This window comes from Microtus pennsylvanicus, chromosome 10, assembly GCF_037038515.1.
Source record: "Microtus pennsylvanicus isolate mMicPen1 chromosome 10, mMicPen1.hap1, whole genome shotgun sequence".
In the NCBI taxonomy this organism is placed as follows: Eukaryota; Metazoa; Chordata; class Mammalia; order Rodentia; family Cricetidae; genus Microtus; species Microtus pennsylvanicus.
This window is the reverse complement of record NC_134588.1, coordinates 93,451,666-93,472,196: the sequence shown is the minus strand read 5'-3', so window position 1 is coordinate 93,472,196 and position 20,531 is coordinate 93,451,666. Positions and strand designations below refer to the sequence as shown.

At 38.2% G+C, this 20,531-nt stretch overlaps 1 protein-coding gene across 1 annotated transcript in view; it reads right to left on the bottom strand.

Annotated features, from left to right (window-relative positions):
• Nucleotides 1–18,728, bottom strand: part of Spta1 (spectrin alpha, erythrocytic 1) — a 71,672-nt gene extending 52,944 nt beyond the window's left edge. Inside the window, exons 1-14 of the mRNA XM_075989204.1 lie at nt 18,608–18,728; nt 17,209–17,445; nt 15,596–15,721; nt 13,158–13,298; nt 12,300–12,446; nt 11,790–11,923; nt 10,828–10,972; nt 7,622–7,776; nt 6,644–6,779; nt 6,431–6,532; nt 5,185–5,322; nt 3,775–3,885; nt 2,300–2,377; nt 1,555–1,710 (exon numbers count right to left, since the gene is read on the bottom strand). Of these exons, the coding sequence (XP_075845319.1) occupies nt 1,555–1,710; nt 2,300–2,377; nt 3,775–3,885; nt 5,185–5,322; nt 6,431–6,532; nt 6,644–6,779; nt 7,622–7,776; nt 10,828–10,972; nt 11,790–11,923; nt 12,300–12,446; nt 13,158–13,298; nt 15,596–15,721; nt 17,209–17,445; nt 18,608–18,631 (1,830 nt within the window). The 5' untranslated portion in view covers nt 18,632–18,728. The remainder of the gene's footprint in view (nt 1–1,554; nt 1,711–2,299; nt 2,378–3,774; nt 3,886–5,184; nt 5,323–6,430; nt 6,533–6,643; nt 6,780–7,621; nt 7,777–10,827; nt 10,973–11,789; nt 11,924–12,299; nt 12,447–13,157; nt 13,299–15,595; nt 15,722–17,208; nt 17,446–18,607) is intronic.
• Nucleotides 18,729–20,531: the final 1,803 nt, after the last annotated feature.

The following is a 20,531-nucleotide window of genomic DNA, read 5'->3' as shown; positions in this document are numbered from 1 at the left end:
ACCAATGCAGCCATGATCTGACAGAAAGTGTGACTGACTGTAATGGGGCTGCATTAAACAGAGCCAATCAACAATCAGTCGCAGATCAGCAGGGACATATGGGGCCTTACCGTTCACTGCTTAACTACTGGCTACTGATGGGTCCTAGGGGAAGATTATTTATTGTCTTCAGTAGTTCATCTAGTGAGGAGTTTACTAGTCTCCAATGAATACATAGTTCCAAATCCATGTTCACACAGACGATCCAGGTTAATAAACTCAGTGGCACATGTCTGCATGTGTGTGCATGTGCACGTACATGTACACACACACACACACACACACACACACACACACACACACACACACACACATCTAAGGAACATAAACCTCAGGAGTTTGTAGGGGAAAGAGGTGGACTAATAGTGGTGGGAGAAGATAAGGGAGGGTGGAATTTATAATAATAAAATAAGGAAAATGCATTTTATCCATCTATGAATTGTTGAAGAACAAATTCAATAAAAGTTATTTAATTACATATGTGAGTGAAAGCATCCATGGCACAACCCTAAGGAAGAGAAATCAGCAGCCCAAAGATTCCCCAGCAATTTTCACAGTCACAGAAACTAAGACTACAGGTCAAAATTTCAAGCCCATGTTGCACTTGAGAGTCCAAATGCTTTCAATCTTTGTGGTAACATGCTCTAAATAACTAGCTATCTTTGGACACATTCCAGTTCAGAAGCTGTCTTCTTCATTCGTGCAATAAAGGGTTCATTCCTTCTAGTCACAGAGCTGAGGTCATAAGTCTACATTACCCAAATGCTTAAGTTACTTCTGAGCTGACTTTATCTTAAATTATTACAAATGAGAGAGGTGTGGAGAGAAGCAGAAGGTGTCCTAGAGGAACTATGAGCATCGAAGTAAGGAGCATCCCTGTCCCTCATCCTGTTAAGGACACTAGAAGGAGGTCCAGTTGAGAAAAGAGAAAGAAATATGGTATGAGATAAACCAGAATCCTGACCTTTGGATTTTATCTAAGTGTGTTGAAGGAGGCTGTTTGGTCGCTTGTTCATTTCCTGGCCACCCAGACCCCCAAAATAATCACACAGAAACAGTATTAATTAAATCACTGCTTAGCCCATTAGCTCTAGCTTCATATTGGCTAACTCTTACATATTAATTCTACTCATTTCTATTAATCTGCATATGGCCATGTGGCTGTGGTTTACCGGCTAAAGTTCCAGCATCTTTCTCCAGCAGGGCTACATGGTGTATCTCTCTGATCACCCTTCTTTCTCCCAGAATTCTGTTTAGTTTTCCTCTACCTAGCTCTGTTCCCCTATAGCTCCTCTATAGGCCCCAAACAGGTTCTTTATCCATTAACCAAAAAAAAACCAACACATAGACAGAAGGACCTCCCATACCATAAGTGTACATTTCCAGGGAGCCATCACTTTTTTTCAAGCTCTGTTTGTCATTTGTAAATGAAAAGTCAGTTGCCTTTGGCTCTAACCTACAGTCTAAGAAACAAACTGTCAATATGTATAAACAAGGTTGAACAAATCTCCCTACCTTGTAATCTTCATCATCAGCCAACTTTTTCTTCTTATTGATCCAGGTCTTTAGGTCATCCGAGTCTTGGTACAGTTGTTGGAGATTCAGGGAATCTACCAGCAATTTTCGTCGAGTGGCAGCCCTTTCACGCAGAGCGTCTCGCCTAGCCAGCAGCTGAAAAGCACACACACACACACACACACACACACACACACACACACACACACACACACACCCTTTAATCTGGGAACAAACTCACAGTCAACAAAAGCATACATAGAAACGTGAGATTATTGCCCACTCTGACTATCTTTCCCCCCAAGCTTTTCTGGATCCCAGTGCCCAAGCAAAATATTGCTAGTTTTGGTCAATTTGTACAAACTAGAGTTATTAGAGTCATCTGGGAAGTTCAAACTTTAGGAATTACCTCTATAAGACTGACCCTGTGAGCATATTTGTAAAGACATTTTCTTGATTAATAATTCATGTGCCTATTGTGGGCAGGGCCACCCTTGGTCAAGTGATCTTCAGTGTTGTAAATAAGCGGCCTGAGCAAGCCAGAAAGAGTAAGTGAGTAAGAAGCATTTTGCAATGATCTCTGCTTCTCTTCCTGCCTCCAGGTTCCTACCTTGGTTTTCCTTTCCAGTGTATTGAAACTTGAAAACCAAATAAACCCTTTCCTCCCCTAAGTTGCTGTTTGTCACCGTTTCATCGCAGCATCAGAGAAGGACAGACAGACAAAGGCTCTGGGCCTTGGGCATACCCCATCACGAATAGTAGCAATGTTCTCAGAGTCATAGTGGTCATTGTCGATAAGCTTGGTTGCAGTCTCATCCAAGGTCTGGAAAAAGAATACATTGACTTTTCCTCAGCAACACCTAAATGAGTGGCCCCAGTTTGAGTATCCCTTTAAGATAAAGAATACCAATGAGTAAGTCCAACAAGCTTACAGTCAGAAGGCCTGGATCTTAGTGGTGAATTCTGATAGACCTGTACTTCCAAATGTATACTTAGGCTTGATGATAATTTTTTCTGCACTATAATTTTACCAGTCTATGTTACAGTACATGAATTCAGACATCACTGTAAGTAAACACAGAAGAAGGTACTCCCAAGGATAGAGCCAATATCATTTTCTTACCAGCTCTTCTGTCTATCCCATCCTGTAATCTATTATATTCTTCTGTAGCTACATCTCTGTTTATAGTTACACTGGGATAAGGAGACAAGAAGTGCTGAAATGAAATTTTATCCATATTCATTCATCCCTCCCTCAAACTGCTAAATCTTAGAATGGATTTATTAATTGGGATAGGAAGCTATAGAACATGTGATAAAACAAGAAAATGAATTACCCTATATGCAACTTTTTACCAGTGAGTACCTACACCAAGTACATGAATTAATAAAGTGTCACTTTATGTGTGATATTAATAGAGGAGACTTAGAAAACTTATAATTCAACTATTGTTTTATGTGCTAGTGTTGAGGGTATATATATATATATGTATATATATATATATACATATATATATAGATAGTGTGTGTGTGTGCATCTATATGTATACTACCCTAAGAGACAATTAAAAATACAGTGTATTTCATCATGCTCTTGAATTCCTTCTCCTATATTGATAAATTTATATAATATTATAAGTTTCACAGAAAATTTATAATAGCATTAGGTAAAAATTAAAATTAAAATATATTATAACAAATTATTCCTTTGGGAAAAAATGAATATGATCAAACACATAAACTTTCCAAGAAGAAAGTACATTAAAATATTATTGAAAAGAAAAAACACATTTTAAACATTTAAATGTAGAGTCTATATTAAAAATAGACCTACTGTTTTTATTTGTGTCAAAATACATAATACAAAGTATGTACTCCATTAGAAGAAATGATATTCTATCACCTTGAAACCTCTTTCTAAATATACTTTGTAGATCAAGAAATTTAATGATAAAATGGGTATTATTATTATTTCTTTGGATATTCTCCCTGTATTTTTTCAAAAGATAAATCTTGATTTGGTTTTCACTTTTACATTATAAGCATAGTGTTTGAAGACATGTGAGCAGATATTATCAATAACAAAGGAAGGGGTGGCCATTTACAAGGAATGGCCCTGATATTAGGTCCTATAGTAACAACAGAGATTCTGTTTAGAGGCATACACAGAAACAGTACATGTAAATAGGAAACACGTGTCCAACCAGAGCCATTACTTACTATAATCTTTTCTTCCTGGGCAACAAATGCTTCTTCGAAGTCATCATGCTTCTCAAGCAGGGCATCTACACTGCCCACTGAGTTCCCCAGGTCCTCGTTTTCCAGGAAGGCCTGTAGAAGACAGAAAGACACTTCTCAGATTTCCTCATTGGCAAGACCCTTTCTTTTCAGAACTTCTTAGAGACAAGGACAAAGAGAGGAGTCTAGGGAACTGGAGAGCAAGGTGAGAATCAGCACAGATAAGAATATTATGCAGAAGTTAACTTCAAATACACTGAACTTAGACTCATCATCTTTAATACTTGCACTCAACTTTCTCACCTTTATCTCTAAGTCTGTTTACATGAAATCTGTCAACTAACTAAATATTATTAAGAGTTCTCAAAACTACCTCAAGAGGACTAATTTCTTCCTTTAAGAAGTTGCTCATTAACACTGTCTGACTTATTATAAATTTTTCTTTCTAAGCCAGTACCAATTTGATAATTATTTTCTTTTTCTTTTTTTTTATTTTTTTATTGAAAAAAAAATTCCGCCTCCTCCCAGCCTCCCATTTCCCTCCCCCTCCTCCCATTCCTCTCCCCCTCCCCCCACTCCTCTCCCCCTCCCTCTCCAATCTGAAGAGCAGTCAGGGTTCCCTGCCCTGTGGAAAGTCCAAAGTCCTCCCCCCTCCATCGTGGTCTAAGAAGGTGAACATCCAAACTGGCTAGGCTCCCACAAAGCCAGTTTTATTTTTCTTTAACTATAAAAGTCAAAATCTCTGTGCCACATACTTAAATGCAGCTTTTGAGATAGCGTCAGAAGTTTTTAAACATCTGATTCTCCTGCATACTCAGCATCCTGAGGGTTGGGATTGCATGTGTGTTGTGGGAGCTCCTTTTGCTCCTTCAACCAATAGCCTTTAAGATACCAGCTCACTTGGGCGTGGTCTCATTTGCTTTAAAAAGCAGTGGTAGCTGTGTTCTCTCTCTCTCTCTCTCTCTCTCTCTCTCTCTCTCTCTCTCTCTCTCTCTCCCTCTCACTTTCTCTTCCAGCTACTAGACTCCTTTCCTGATCGCACAGAGGGCTGTTTTCTGGGAGGGTGATCTGTAAGTTTTTTCCCTTTAAATAAAGAACCATTTTATTAATCATAATTCCAAACTGGTGTGGGATTGTTTGTGACTTACGCCTTCACATGTGTGCCCACTATACCCAGCTTGTACTAAAATATTTTTATACACCTTTGCACATGAAATAGGATTGGAGCAGCAATCTTAGACAGCTTGCTCACTTTTTGCCATGGATCATCCTCCAGTTCCTAAGAAAACTTTGTACTAAAGAAATGACTTTGAGGGTGCTCATAGTAGTCAAAGAGGTAGATAAAGAATGGAAGAAGTGATATCTGAAGACAGATCCGGTGCCTCCTGTTACCTCCTGTCTGCTCATCCAACTATCCACTTGTTCACTGTCTCGGTAGAAGAGGTGGAAATCCAGGGACTGACGGTACTGATGCTGACATTTGTCCCACAGTTCCAGCAGGGCGGCCCAGTCATTGGCTAGTCTTGTCATCTTAGAAAAGGTAGGGACGTTGGATCAGAAAAAATTAGCTAATACATTTTATCCTTCATTTACTGAGCAGTCAATAAATGCAATGCCATTAGAAAATTGCAAAAGTGAGTAAGAAGTAAGCTACTTTTCTAAGGTCCCAAGATTCAAGCAGATAAGTGCAGTATAGGAAAAATAGGATAAATACCATAAAAGAGATGTATCGTGCTTTATATGGTTAAAACAAAAAGAAGGTATTAATTCAGATAGGGAGAGCTAGGGAATGAAAGTACAGGAGGTATAAGGACTGCTATACTAAGAAATTTGCAGAGTTAATGAGCAGCATCAGAGATGAAGAATAGCATTCCCTATGGAGGGATACATTGCTCCACCTAGATATGGGGGGTGTGGGCTTGCTCTTGCCTCAAGAGATGTGACAGACTTTGTTGACTTTCCACCGGAGACCTCACCCTCTCTGAGGAGTAGATGTGGGATGGGGTGGAGCAAAGATGGGAGGAGCGGGAATGACAGGAGAGAGTGGTGACTGGGATTGGTATGTAAAATATGATTGTTTTAAACATATAAAAAGAATCATAAAATAAAAAAATTACATTAGACCATAAGAAAATTATATTGTCAGGACATGAACACTTAGGTTATACTTTGCACTTTGAAGAAAAATGGAATGGCTAAAATAGGTGGACTTTTGATGATCCTCATCAGTGTTGAAAAATCAACTTAATTTGAGGTTGTATAGAGGAGAGCAAAAATGGTATCACTGGTCTAGGCATTTAGGAGACCCAACAATTATCAAAGAACATGCGTCACTGAATTTACCATCTAGAATTGAGTGTCAAGATGTGATAAAATAAAGCAATGACGTAAGATGGTATAAAGGTTTCAAATTAGGTGTAAGTCAGAGAATTGATGAAGTCATGCCCAAAGCAGAGCAATTGCTTAAGGATTTCATGCGACTCAGCACAGTCAATGTGATAAGGACTAGGTGGACTCCAGACACACCATTAACAGGCTTAAGTGTCTCCTTTCCAAAGAGAGATTACCATATAAGCATAAGGTAGATGAAGACGGAATATATTATTGAAATTTCACACACTGCATGTAAGCAGTTTACCTTCTCACGAATTTCTTCAGAAGCTTCGTGATTGCCATCCAGCAGATCTTGACCAGTTACATCCGCGGATTGAAATCGGTCATCATAGGAGTCAATCTCATGCTGTGGTCACAAAACAGAATGTCCCAAATGCAGCAAGAACTGCCAGGACTTCTCAATGTTGAACAAAATCCCACTATCCTTTCTCATACTTGGGAAGCCTTAGATCCTTACCTTATGTTGTTGGTGTCTGGCTAGTAGGGCTTCACCGCTGGCTACATCTGTGGGCAGCTCATCAGCATTGATCAGAGCAGTCTTTTCCTTCATCCAGCCTGAGAGCTCATCATAGTCAGATAGGAACCGATGGTATCTGTGAGAAAAATAGGATAAAAGACAGGGAGTAGATGTCTGATTTGTAACGACTATGATCAAAGGTTATGGGTGGCATAACCAATGAAATGTAAGGCTCACTTTGTCCTAATACCATGTGTTCCCTACCCCTTCAGTGGAATAGGTTATGAAGCATTTCTACTCAGGGTGGTAGATCCTAAAGTAGGTGTGTCCTTGTGTGGGTTACAATTCTGTCACCTTAAGGTCATACCTATCTCAGAGTGAAGTCTCATGATGCAGTCAGAAAATGGATACATATCATGCAAGTATCAGTGGAAATAGAATTGGTTTTTCTCAAAAGTATCTTAGCTAATATCTACTTTACTAATCAAGAAAACTTGTAAGATCATTATCTATTCAAAAAGTTAAATATTCATCATTTGGTTGTAAATCATAATGATAACTTGAATACTATATTCTATCTCCTGATGGTTGGATTACTATCTCTGATAATTAAATGTTAAATTTAAGCCTTCTTATCACAGATTTTTAAAACTTTTAGCTGGTAGCCAGGATACAATTCTGGGGTCATTTTGACTCTTTAGCTTAAAACTTTATTTACAACTTTTGCTGGAGTCAAGATCTTTCCAGTTTTATAGGCTACTTTATAATATCTTACAACTACCCAGACAGGAAAGAAAAAGGGTGTAATTGAGGGGATGTTTGATACTGAATATTATACCAGTTTGCAAAAGGGCTTCCTTTGCCAAATTAAAATTTCCTTTGCCTCTACAGAGCAGGCAGATTAACTGAGAGTCCTTTCAACCCTCTTCTGCTTTGGGACTCCCTGGAAGAAGTAGAAGAAGAGGAGCAATTTCTGACCCATAAGAAGCCTTCAGCTTTGCATATCTGTTAGTGGCCAAGGCACGGATGCGTTCCCAGTTGGAGACCAGCTCCACTTTCATCTGCTGGATCTGAGCTGCATCTGCAGGATGGGAAATCATCAGCTTGTCTGCTTTGGCACCCAGTTCCTTCACCTGTGGAATAAGAAGGGAACCTTTTAAAAGTTCAAGCACTGTGGGAGAGGGGTGGGAGGAGGGGGAGAAGAGTGGGAGGAGGGGGAGGGAAATGGGAGGCTGGTGGGAGGAGGTGGAAATTTGTTTTTTTTTTCTTTTCTTTATCCTCCTTTTATCAATAAAAAACTTTAAAAAAAAAAAAAAGTTCAAGCACTGTGACTCCTGGCAAAGCTTTATTGGAGAGAAGGTAATAAAAACAATCACATGAATAGTAATAATTAATATGTATATTCATATTAACAATATATAATACAAATATATCCTATGTTAATGACAATTTTTAAATCCTTATTATCCATACTATGTTTCACACTCTACAAGCATTTTTCATATTATGTTGTTCATTTAATCATATCATATGAAACATTCTTTTCTTTTTTGGAGAAATTATTCTTATTTCTATGTTATATGAGTGACAAAAGAGAAGTACTGTTTTACTCATGCAGTCATTCTGTTCATGTCTGAAGCAAAATTTGGAACAATGGTTATCCCTCACCATCTCTCTATGATACCTCTGTAGATGTTATAAATCTATAAAGTCAGAAAGGACCCGTTTGCCCCAAACCTTAAGAAAACCACAGAACTCCTTTAGCGTTTTAGGCCAGGGATACTATAGTAAAATGCAGACAACAGTAACTTTTCACATGCCATTGGTATTTCTTTAGTTATTCTCAAACGTAACCAGATATTGTTGAGAGTTTGAGATCTGGTTACCATGACAGATTAAATCCTATAGTGGAAATAGACCAACAACAAAACAAGAAATGAAGAACAATGGAAGTGGGACAGTGGAAATTGTCCCAGGGACAGGCTTTATTCAGAGCAAGCAGATTTGATCTTTTTGTACGCTGCCTCTTTTTTAAAAACCTATGGGTGTCTGCCTTAGTTGAAACTGAAGTTGTGAAATAGAATATTATGGTAAGTTTTGATTACCAACATGATCAACTAACAAATGCCTAACCTAATAAAGCACTTCTCTGGTGTCTGTGAGAACAAAGTGATTCTAGAGACAACTAGAGCTCTAACTCGTCAGTGAATCAATCTCTCGATGGATTTATAATCTGGTACCGTGTGTGTGTGTCTTGTAGGGTCATAAAAGGTAGGAAGTTGGGTCTAGTTTGAGGAAGCAGTTCAAAGAAGGCATGTTCTTGGGAATTCTATTTAGCTCTATTCTTTTCCTGTATTCTCCTCTCTACTTCTTAATCAGTCATGAAGTGAACAACTGTCCTCCACTGATTTTCCATCACTATGAAGTTCTTCCAAAACACATGAGTCGGAGGACCAATAGACTGAAATCTCCAGAATTGTAAGCCAAAGTGTGTCTACCCTTAAATAGTTTCTGCTGAATACTGTGGCCACAGTGGCAGGAATATCAATAACAGTGGAAAAAACAAAGGATGGAAACTGTCCAGGAATGTAGGCTTGCTCTGAGTTCTAGTGTGTCTGGGTTTGTTTCTCTAGACATAGAAATGAGAGCTTTTTCAGATTTTAGAAGGGAGTGAACATGGGAATGTACCCAAAGGATGCTCAATCATACCACAAGGAAACTTGCTCAACTATGTTCGTAGTAGCAATATTCATAATAAAAAGAACCTGGAAACAACCCAGATGAACCTTAAAAGAAGAAAAGATAAAAACAATGTGGTACATTTACACAATGGAGTATTTACTCAGCTGTAAAAAAAAAAACAATATGATATCATGAAATTTACTGGTAAATGGATAGAATTAGAAAAAAATCATCTTAAGTGAGGTAGCACAGACCCAGAAAGACAACCATGGTATGTATTCACTCATAAGTGGATACCAGATGTAAAGCAAAGGATACACTCCAAAGCTCCAGAGAACCTAGATAACAAGGAGGAACCTAAGAAGGACACATGGATCGCCCTGGGAAGGGGGAAAGAGATGAGATCTCTTGGGTAAACTGGGGGCAAGGGGGTACAGAAGAGGGGACTGGGAATGAGAGCATGAAAGAAGAGATGGGAGAGTGGGGAACCGGCAGAGAAGAGGAATAATAAGAGATATCTTGATCGAGGGAGCTATTATGGGGTTAGGAAGAAACCCGGTGCTAGGGAAATGCCTCCCAAACCACAAGGATAACTCCAGCTAAGACTCCTAGCAATAGTGAAGAGGGTGCCTTAAGTGACCTTCTATAATCAGGTGATAACCACCCTAAATGTCATTATAGAACCTTCTTTCAGTAACTGATAGAAGCAGATACAGAGATCCACAACCAAGCACTGGACTAAGCTCTGAGAGTCCAGTTGATGAGAGCGGGACCAGGATCTCTCCATTGTGCATGATCTGGCTTTTTGGAGCCCATTCCCTATGGTGGGATGCCTATATCAGCCTTGATGAAGCAGGGAGGGGCTTAGTCATGCCTCAACTTGATATGCCAGACTTTGTTGACTACCCATGGGAGATCTTATCCTTTATGAGGAGTTAATGAGTGGTGAGTAGGGAAGGTAAGAGGGTGGAAGGAGGGGAGAGAGGGAAACTGTGGCTGGTATGTAAAATTGTTAAAAACATTTTTTTAAAAAGAAGGGAGTAAGAAGATAGATTTAGATTTTAAAATCTCTCAGTTTGTTGTGAAAAAAGAAAATTCTTTCCCTGATTTACAGTATAAAGGGCCAATCTAGGAGCCAACTGCCACAGAAGAAAATGTGTTAAGAGGGATAACTCTAGTCCCAAGGTATTTTACTGAGGAGAGGATAATAAATTATTCTTGGAGGCATTTTATTTAGTTCCAAAATATATGACAAAATATGAAAGCATATGAAACAGATGTGTATGTTTAAATAAAAGTAGTATGAATAAAAAATAAGGACTTGCGGGACCACTGAACAAATATGAATTAGAATGAGGAGACAGACTGTAATGCCACAGAAGAATCCATCTTTTATTGAAAATGTGACATTACTGTGTCTTCTTGAGTATTGTGCTAGGCAGGAGGATCACCACGTACCTTTTATAAGCCAAAAGCCAGCCATTTCTCCATCAAAGGCTTACCTTGTCATCCATGACAGCGAGATTCCTCTCAAGCCCCTTGTGACTGTGAAATAGTGCCTCAGAACTAACAAGATCTTTGCCATAGTCCTCAGAGGTGAGTAGAGGCTCTTTCTCTTCCATCCACTGGATGGCTTCGGTGACATCCCTACCAGACAGTGTCATGAGCATCAAGAATCCAAGATGGCGGGAATGACAGGGCAAACAGACCCACAGGACCAACATACTTTTCTAAAGTAGCTACTGCTCTATTTTTCAAGAGGCGAGCATAAATTGATTTAAAAAGCACTTGCTTGTCAGATTTTTTTTTTTCGAGACAGGGTTTCTCTGTAGCTTGGGAGCCTGTCCTGGAACTCCCTTTGTAGACCAGGCTGGCCTTGAACTCAGAGGCCTGCCTCTGCCTCCCGAGTGCTGGGATTAAAGGCATGCGCCACCAACGCCTGGCTCAGATATTTTTTTTTCAATGACACGTTCAACTCTAGGGGTTCATGGCTATTGAGCTGTCAGAGACACTTCCCATGAGAAGCTATTCACAAATTCTTCCTCTCCAACTCATCTAATTCTTACATACCCTTTCAGCTTCTGTAGTACCTATACAGTAGTGCTATATTTTTTTATTGTTTAAATACCAAAGTCTAAATATTGGATATCAAGTTGATCTTTGTGTTCTTAAGTCATTTGCTACCTCAAAGGCAATGAAAGGAAGATCTTTGGCCTTTGAGATGTTCATAAGTAATTGCTGACAGGAGTAGACAGAGGCTAATACAAATAAATCTGATGCATGGCCATCAACAGGGCCCAAGCTCATACTTTTTGAAGTACTTATTCAGCAGTTTCCACTTGAGAAATGACTAGGATTATAGTCTGTTTGCCTCTGCTACCTTACTTTAGATGGCGATGGGGACCCCAGCTAGGGCCTCTGGTGCACATGCCTTTCCCACTGGGCTATACCTCCAACATCCTACCTTTTGAACCTTTGGAGGTCTGCAGCCTTTGACAGATTTTCTCGTCTCTTGAGAGCCAGGTTCCAGAGACGATCCCAGGCAGCATTGACCTCATCCTGTTTTGCCTCGATCTCAGGTAACTTAGGATGTTTCTCCTAAGAAAAGAAACCAACAGAGATGATATCATACCAAAAAATTACTTTAACACCAAAGTTAGACATCACACCCTGTCACACTGTCATATAAAGAAGCATGGCTTCATAAGCAATGACGGACCATTGCCATGACGTGTGTGTGCGCACACACACACACACACACACACACACACACACACTACCATTTTCATGGATCAGAAAGGGGAGAATGTAATCAGAGGAGAGAAAAAGCTGCTCATGGCATGTTAGTGCATGCAGGTGCATCCCTTTATTTTCTTACAATGTCACATTCCTCTCATAACCCACCATGAGTGAGCATGAGTTCTTTCAGACCACAATCTTTTTTCTTGGAATGTCTCTTTTGTTTCCACCTCACCTGGACACACTCATTAGCATACTGGTTCACTTTGTCCACTTTTCCCTTCCGAGCTGTCAGTTCTTCCTGGAACTCTTCGAACTTCTTATGCAGGACTTCAGTTCTTTCCCAGTCATCGCCCAGCTCCACTAATGTCACAATAGCTTCCTGTAAGTATGAAAAACATACACAGATTCACCAGTAAAAATAATCCAAAGTTATTTTTGAAGATCCAAAGTCCCAGGACCCTGTTGATTTTTCAGGATAACTCATATGGAGACCCTTTCTGAAAAAAGCCAGAAGCAGGAGTAAGTCTGGGGATGACAACTTGATCTGGGGATTAGTGCCTTCTGGAATAATCTCTTGGTGAGATTGTTGGGAGAGTCTCTGAAAGTTCTTCCTATGTGTTAGAAGACAAGTGGACAATTCTTCCTACTCTGCCTCCTTTTGAATCAAGCATCTGCCAAAAGCCCAGCACTGAGCTCTTGTGTATATCAGACTTCAGCCCCAAATGTGGACTATGCTTGAAATAGTTGTAGGTACTGAGAAGCAAGAGTGGAAATTAATTGAGCCAAGCCCCAGAGTGTCTTTGAAGTGGGGCAGTTCAGCAGCATGGGGAGAGAAGGGGAATGAGTCTAGAGCATACTGGAAGCACAGTGTTAGGTCTTGTCTTCGCCATAAACACACCCATAGATTTAGGTTACGGCATTGATCTTCAGAATTTCTCCCAAATCTTTGCCAAAATTTACTTTTCCCCCAAAGAATGAAGTTCAGAAACAGATTCTTCAACTATTCAAGACTACCTAGGGCACTGTAAAGAGTTACTATGGAGTGCTTGGACACAGCCATCAGAACACCCAAGAGTATGTGTGCCATTACCTTTTCTTTGATCCACTCCAAGATATCTTCACAGTCTTGTGAGTATTGGTAGAATTTCAATGCCTGAAGCAGAACATTGCTCTTCTCTTGAGTCAGCTCCCAGAGCAAATCCCACAGGTGGTGAAGTTGCTTCAGATGGGCCTTTAAGGGAGAGAGGCAAAGTAGCTGGACTGGCAAATAACTCAGTGGGGGAAAAGCATTTGCCTTGCAAACCTGCAGCGAGTTTGAGTCCTGAAAACCATGGTGGAATGAGAGAACCCTCTGATTTCTCTGCAAGCACGCCATGCTACATACCATAAACACACACACCACACACACACACACACACACAAAAGTATGCCCACATACAGTGATAAATAAAATATGATTTAAAAATAATCAATGAAGTGCAGAAATATGGAATAGGTGAAGAATAAGACACTTTTGTAGAAAAATGACTGGATTGATAATAGCCCCTCCTATTCATTCAAATACTAATTTTTCAACAAATATCTAACAAGAGAATACACACACCACACACATAATTACTAAGCTAAACCAGGTATAATCTTCCATGGGAGGAAATTTTGTTAAAATGTCTTGACAAAGAGGAAAAGGGTGAACAGAAGAGTACTCATTTTGACGAGTCTTGAGGACAGAAAGATTCCTGGTGTATAGACAAAAAGTAGAGAATGTTCTACGTACATCAAATAGCCATAATAACATCATAGGAGAAACATTTGAACTCTTTTCAGAAAGTTTAAAAGCTACAATTCTGCTGAGTAACTGGCAAACTCTTTCATTAAAACAGAAAGGTTATTTGGAGACTATATAGTTTTGACAACACGTAGAAGAATTCAAATGCCAGATTAGACTAGAACATCATGTTCGACCAATCATGGGAAACTGGTTAGCATTGTACCACCCTTCAAAAATCTCGTACTTTCAGCCCTACAGTGGTGGCACACACCTTTAATTCCAGAACTCAGGAGGCAGAGGCAGGTAGATCTCTGTGAGTTCAAGGCCAGCCTGGTCTACAAGAGCTAGTTCCAGTATAGGCTCCAAAGCTTCACAGAGAAACCCTGTCTCAAACAAATAAACAAAAACAAACAAAAAAATTTTTGCTATAAAACACTTTTCTCTGAGCCCTACTGTAGTGTCCAGTATCACCTCAGTGTTGATAATGGACAGTTGTTTTAAACACCTCAGGCATTTTGATTTTGTTTAGCATTATAGGTTTTTGGAAAACAGAATCTCACTATGTAGCCCAGACTAGGCTTGAACTTACCACACTTCTGCCTTCACCTCTTCTCTCTGGGGTTATAGACATATACATCATATCCAGTTTTAAATATTTTAAATAATTTAAGCATTTAGCAAGAACATTGTAATAGAAAAGTTCTATTTTAAGTAAAACGACAAGACCTGAGATTTTCTTGTTAATACTTTCTAATCAGATTATTTTTCTAGTTAAAATCATTTTTCTATTTTGCTAACACTAGCATGGGCTAGAATATTTATAATGCATATAAAAAGACTAGCCTCAATTGAAAGTTATGCAATGCATATTGGTGATGTAATTTAAAAATGCATAAGATAAAATTTTATGCACACAAAACAAAAAATATGAATTAGTCAGAAAGTAGCTACGACCTTAAGAAAAGGCACACAGTGGTAAGTAATTATTTAAGTGACTATGATGTTCACGTTTTGACAACCAAGAAATTTTCTGAAGTTGTTAGGTTTTAAGGGTTTTTGTTTTTTTTTTTGTAAATAGAAAGGAATGTATAAAAAAGTTTACTGTCAGAAATGGGGCATGATGTGTGGGAAAAAGCAAACCTTCACTGGCAAATAAGAATTCAAAGATTCAAATGGGAAAACATCACTTTGAAGTCAGAATTAATAATTATGAGAGTCTTTTTGAAAGTCATTTTATCTGAGAAATGTGGTACTATGGGAGGGAGCACATTCTGCTCCTTCAGCCAATATACCAGCCCACTAGGGCCTGGTGTCTTTTGCTTTAAAAAGCAGTGGTGGCTGTGCACTTGCTCTCTTGCTTCCAGCTTCCATTTCCGGCTATTCCTGCTCACGCAGAGTACTGTTGTCTAGGGCAGTGATCTGTACGTTTTTCACCTTAAATAAATAACCTTTTTATTAATCATAATTCTAAACTTATTTGGAATTGTTTTGTGACTTACGCCTTCAATGTGGGATAGGGTAAAGTGGGCTTGATCTTGACCCAAAGACAAGTATAATAACTGCCAAATCATATTTCTTTCTCCACCTATGATACACAAGAGTGATCTGTTATTTCTCCGGCCTCCATTTCAATAAAAAAACAAATGCTTTGCACCCTTTTTCTAAGGCAGCTACATCAAAGTTTACCTAGCATAATCCCCTGAAACCCTGATGATACACGTGGCAAGTGGCTTGACTTTGAGACCCTACAACTCCTTTACCTTGGTGTCTTCATGGGCAAAATGATCTTCTGCAAATCTGGTTTCCCTGATTTCTTCCAGTTCAGGAAGCACCCTTGATTTGGCTTGCAGCTCCGCTACAAAGGATTCGTGCTTCTGATACTTCCCCTGCATTTATAAATCAGAGATTTGAGTAACGGAATGCAATCTCATGGGAACACCAAATACTTTTTGTTCCTCCTCTCTATTTTAAGCAGACTTCTCACACCCAGACCTGTACTCAGCAATTTCCCTCGGCCATAGTAGAAACAACCACACATCCTGAAACAAACAAGTATGCACTCAAGGGAGAACAGCTGAACACAACCCCTCAACCAGAGGCCACACAGATGGTCTTTTCTTTTGTAAAGTCATCAATAAAACAATACTCTACTCAAGGCTCCATAGACTCCTATGTGAATAAAACCATGTAATACATGGCGTCACTGCATTCGCTTTTAAAAAGTGCAGCCACGATAATGAAATTATCCATTAACAGCTCACAGTGAGCTTTGCTCTTGTCTTATATGAATTAATGCTGCACATATAGATAACCCGGATGTTGCTGCATTATTCCCTTTTTAATACTAATCACCAGTTATGATCTTGCTTTGCAGTATGTCAGTAGACCAATGTGGAACTTTCCACCAAACTTGTTCTACACCCTTTAGTTTGAACATAACAACAGCCATGAAGGACTATTTTGAGGGAAGTTAGAAAAGTCCCCACTGCTGAGGAGAACGGACAGCAGATGCTTTCGAAGCACTAGTGAATTTTCACTCTCTTAAAAGAAAGTCAATTGATTCATCATTAATGTCACAATACTGAAAGCACAGGGTATGTCAAGTTTCTTGAGCTTTCAGCCACTATTTTGTGTAGGAAGCTCTCGAAAAATGCTGATGTGTTTGAGTATTATTTGTAGGTAGGGTTCTAAAAGTTAAAAAGTAGAAGTGGCCATCATGTAGAAGTAGAACTTTTGTCTCTCGTAAGTGGTCTAAGCTTTCTATGACATCTACATGCTTAATTATAAGAATGTGAGTTCTGAGTTTTGAGACTTCAATGTGATGCAGTATGATTCTGTATTTTCAACAGCTGATATCCGGTCATTTCTTTGGTGTCTATTTTCTTTCTTCTGTCTCATATGTCCAACATATACAAATCCTTTTCCTAGCTGAATTTGTAAACTTCCCATCCCACCACTTTGGCTATGTTCTGTACATAGAATTAGGTTGTGCTTATCCATTGCAATCTTCTGTCCTGTCCTGCCACCTAGGTACCCTGTCCCTTTAAGAGACAAGCCCCGCCCACTCCCAATTGCCAGCCCCATGGAGGAGGCAAGAGTATCTCCAGCCTCCTCTCCAACCCCCACCCCAACTCCATAATACCCTTACCCATTAAATAAACTCTATACCCAAGCTCTCTCGGCATGGCATAGCTGTCTGTTTCCCAGGCAGGCAGATTCAGGCCTTCTGCCACTGCCCCTCCTGAGACCAGCCTTGGGACCCTGAATTATGAATGCTAACACCCACCCCTCAACATTAACCTAAAGAAAAGCTCATTTCATTCTCTAGAGAACGTAGGGTCAGTTTGGGGGAACATTCCTGGTACTAAGTCACCTGTATGTTCGTGGGTTCATAGCTCTTATCCTTTGCAATGTCAAGCTTCTCCAAGATCCATTTCTCCAGGTCATCTGCATCTCTCCTGAAAACTTGATAGTGATAGGACTCTTCAAGCTTCTGACCCCTCTCAGCAACACGCTGCTTGAACCTGTGGTACTGGTCTAACACCTCCTGTCTTCTGTGCTGGATTTCTTCTGCTGTTTCCAAAACCTTTGGTCCACTGCTTTCCACAGCCTAGAAGTTAGAAAGTCTCTTCATGTTTTCAAATATTGTTGTGTATTCCAAGATACATATGTGTGGTAATTATGTCAAATAAAGATTATAAGAAGAAAAATAATAATGCTTCTGCTGCTACTTCTCATATTTATAACCCTATCCTTCTTATATATTCCAAGACATTGACCCACATTGAATCTGTTTACACATTCTTAAGCCTGTTAATTTATACTGTTGGAGGGGCTGTAATATAACCTATAATTTTTAACTAAAAATAGCTATTGCTTAAATTAATAGCTCTTAATCATCCAAAATATCCTATATAAAGAACAAATTTGGACTGATGGAGCAACATCACAGAATTTCAGATAGAAAAAAAGAAATATTTTGTTCCCTTGTAAGGCTAAACAACATAAATAATTAGTAAGTACTAACCATACTGTAAATTTAAGGAATAGTCAGGGATAGTTTGTAATTAATTTAATGAATCACACACACAACCGTGAATATTTTTCTTCATATTCAAAAGTATAGATTATGTATTATATACTCTTCTTATTTGATTTACTAAGGAAATTTTAAAAGCAAAAGAAAATCTAAATTCCATCAGTTTTCTCCTCACTTGTCACAACTGTAAATAATTACTGTTTCAGCAATTGGTTTTTGGAATATAAAATGTTATATTATTATCAAGACAAAATTATGTTTTAATTTAAAGAACTGAAGTTTATGTGTAACAATATCCAGGAAAATTTTCATAGGGCCATTTCTAGAAGACACTTCTTCCCTTTTTTCTTAGCTCTAAAACATGCAGCACAGAGTTTATATTTTAATGTTTTTTTATTTTTCATAAATAGTTTTCCATGGCCAGTAATTATAGTCATTCCACAGAGACACAAACTATTAAAGGTATCATTTGGTTTCAAATTACCTAGTTGTTTTGTATATGATATATCTGACTTTAGCAAGTAATTGTTGAGTTTTTATTATTATTAAGTGTAAAGTTCTAGGTCATTTTTAAAAGTGAAACATTCACAAAATAATTAAAATCAAACTTTTCTCCTCCTGTAGAGTCAAAAAATGTTATTTTTAATGACCCTTTAATGGTAAAGATGGAATAGAAAGTTCAGAGGAAATGGCTTTCCTAATTGCATCAGGGATGAGAATTCATTGTACTCACGGCTTCCTTTGGAGGGTGCTCCATCTCTCCCCAAAGTCTAAAATTCTGCTATATGAAATGTAGTGAAGAGAGAAAAATTGTTCTTTGAACGTCTAGTCCACCGCACATACAAATGTTGGAAACATAAATGTGGCAAAGAGCAAGAGAAAAAAAGTTTTAGAATCCCGCCAAGCACAGACAATCAGCATTATCTCCAGGGGACAGTTTCTGTTGAGGCTGTGGCTGACTTCCACAGACAAGGTGACTCAGCAGTTTTGGGGAGCTGTGGCTCTCATGACCTCAACAGGAATTTACAAAAGAAAAGAAAACAAAGTTTTCAGATGCAAAAGTACAGATGCAAGAGTGACCAATGAAAGGCAAGGGGCTGTGTTGGACTGTGTTATATTCAGTGATCTTTTAAGGTAGGAGAATTTGTAAATCAGGAAGGAATTTCAGGTTGCTTCTTGGACTCCACAGAGGAGAGCTGAGGGAGTTCAAAGACATGGATTTCTTGTTCTGATCTTTCTAGGAAGTACACAAAACAACTTTGTCAAGACCCAGCTTCAAGTATTTAACTACCTTTTACTAAATAATTTATTTCAAATTTTGCTCTAGGGTCTTTCTGAAAATTGAGAAATTTTATTTATGATCTCACAGATTAGATTCTTTAAAAAATTAGATCTAAATGTACCTTTAATCATTCAAATAGAAAGTACAGGATAGTAAGATCTATGAGTGTGTTTATTTTAAAGTTAATTAAATAATAATTATTGTTGAGAAATATATAGAAACTATTTATAGCACATTTAAACAAGCCAATGAGTCAGAAACCAAATTATTTTACATATATTTAAGGTGGTAGAACTTCCTTCCTATGTATAGTTCCTTTAGGTTACTTTACTAAAGAAAAATAAGAAAACAAAATATGATCATACAATGTTTATTACTCCATGACAAAGCACAAATGTGCTAGCCAGCTCCACCTTTATCCCATTTGCTCTTGTTGTTCATGTTATTGCTTCTTTTTCTTTGAAATCATTGTCAAAACCTGTGTCATAAAGCTTTCTCTAGGCTTTCTTCTAACAGTTTTATATTACACTTAAGTCTTTCATATAATGAACTGAATTTTAATGTAATTTAGGATGCATCCAATTTTTTTATTTATAAAAATTTTATTTATAAAAAGTAGACATCAAAAAATTCAAAATAGTAAGAGGAGACATTTTAAAAAGCAATAGCCCATTAGGCTGGAAAGCCTAAAAGAATTGGATAAATTTCTAGACATATATAGAAATATGCATCCACTTTTTTAATGTTTTTGTGTTGATATTCAATTTTCATAGCACTCTCTATTGAAGAACTGTTTTTTAATGACACCCAGTCCAGTCAATTAGGCCACGCTACATGGTGCATGTGTGTGCCACTATAAGTTATTAAACTTTTTATACTTATGGCAAGATGGACACAGAATGTAGAGACCAGAACAATAAATGTTGATGAACTATGAGAAGGCTGTCTAAAATCAAGGAGGAGCAGAATGCCATGATATTCATGTTGGTGTGGTCATGACTTATTAAGTGACCTCAACCATAACTACAAGATGTAACTTTATATTTCAGTCTCCTATTATGCTTCCACACATCCATTCCAGAATCCTATAAAGTTAATATGAATTAATCATATCAATATATATGGTAGATACTCAACAAACCCCTTGAATAAAAATAAAATATTTTCTTTCTCATTTTAACTCTAGGTAGTGGTTCCTGAGCATTGTGATACAACATATTTTCTCAATTGCTGCCTTTGTATTTCCTATCAACTTTTATTTGAATATATTAAAACTAAATAAAATCCCTAGAAGAAAATATGAAGGGGCTTCGTGAAACTTCTAAGTAATGACTTCTTGAGTCTGAAAAAAAAAAAAACTTCAGGAACCACAAAA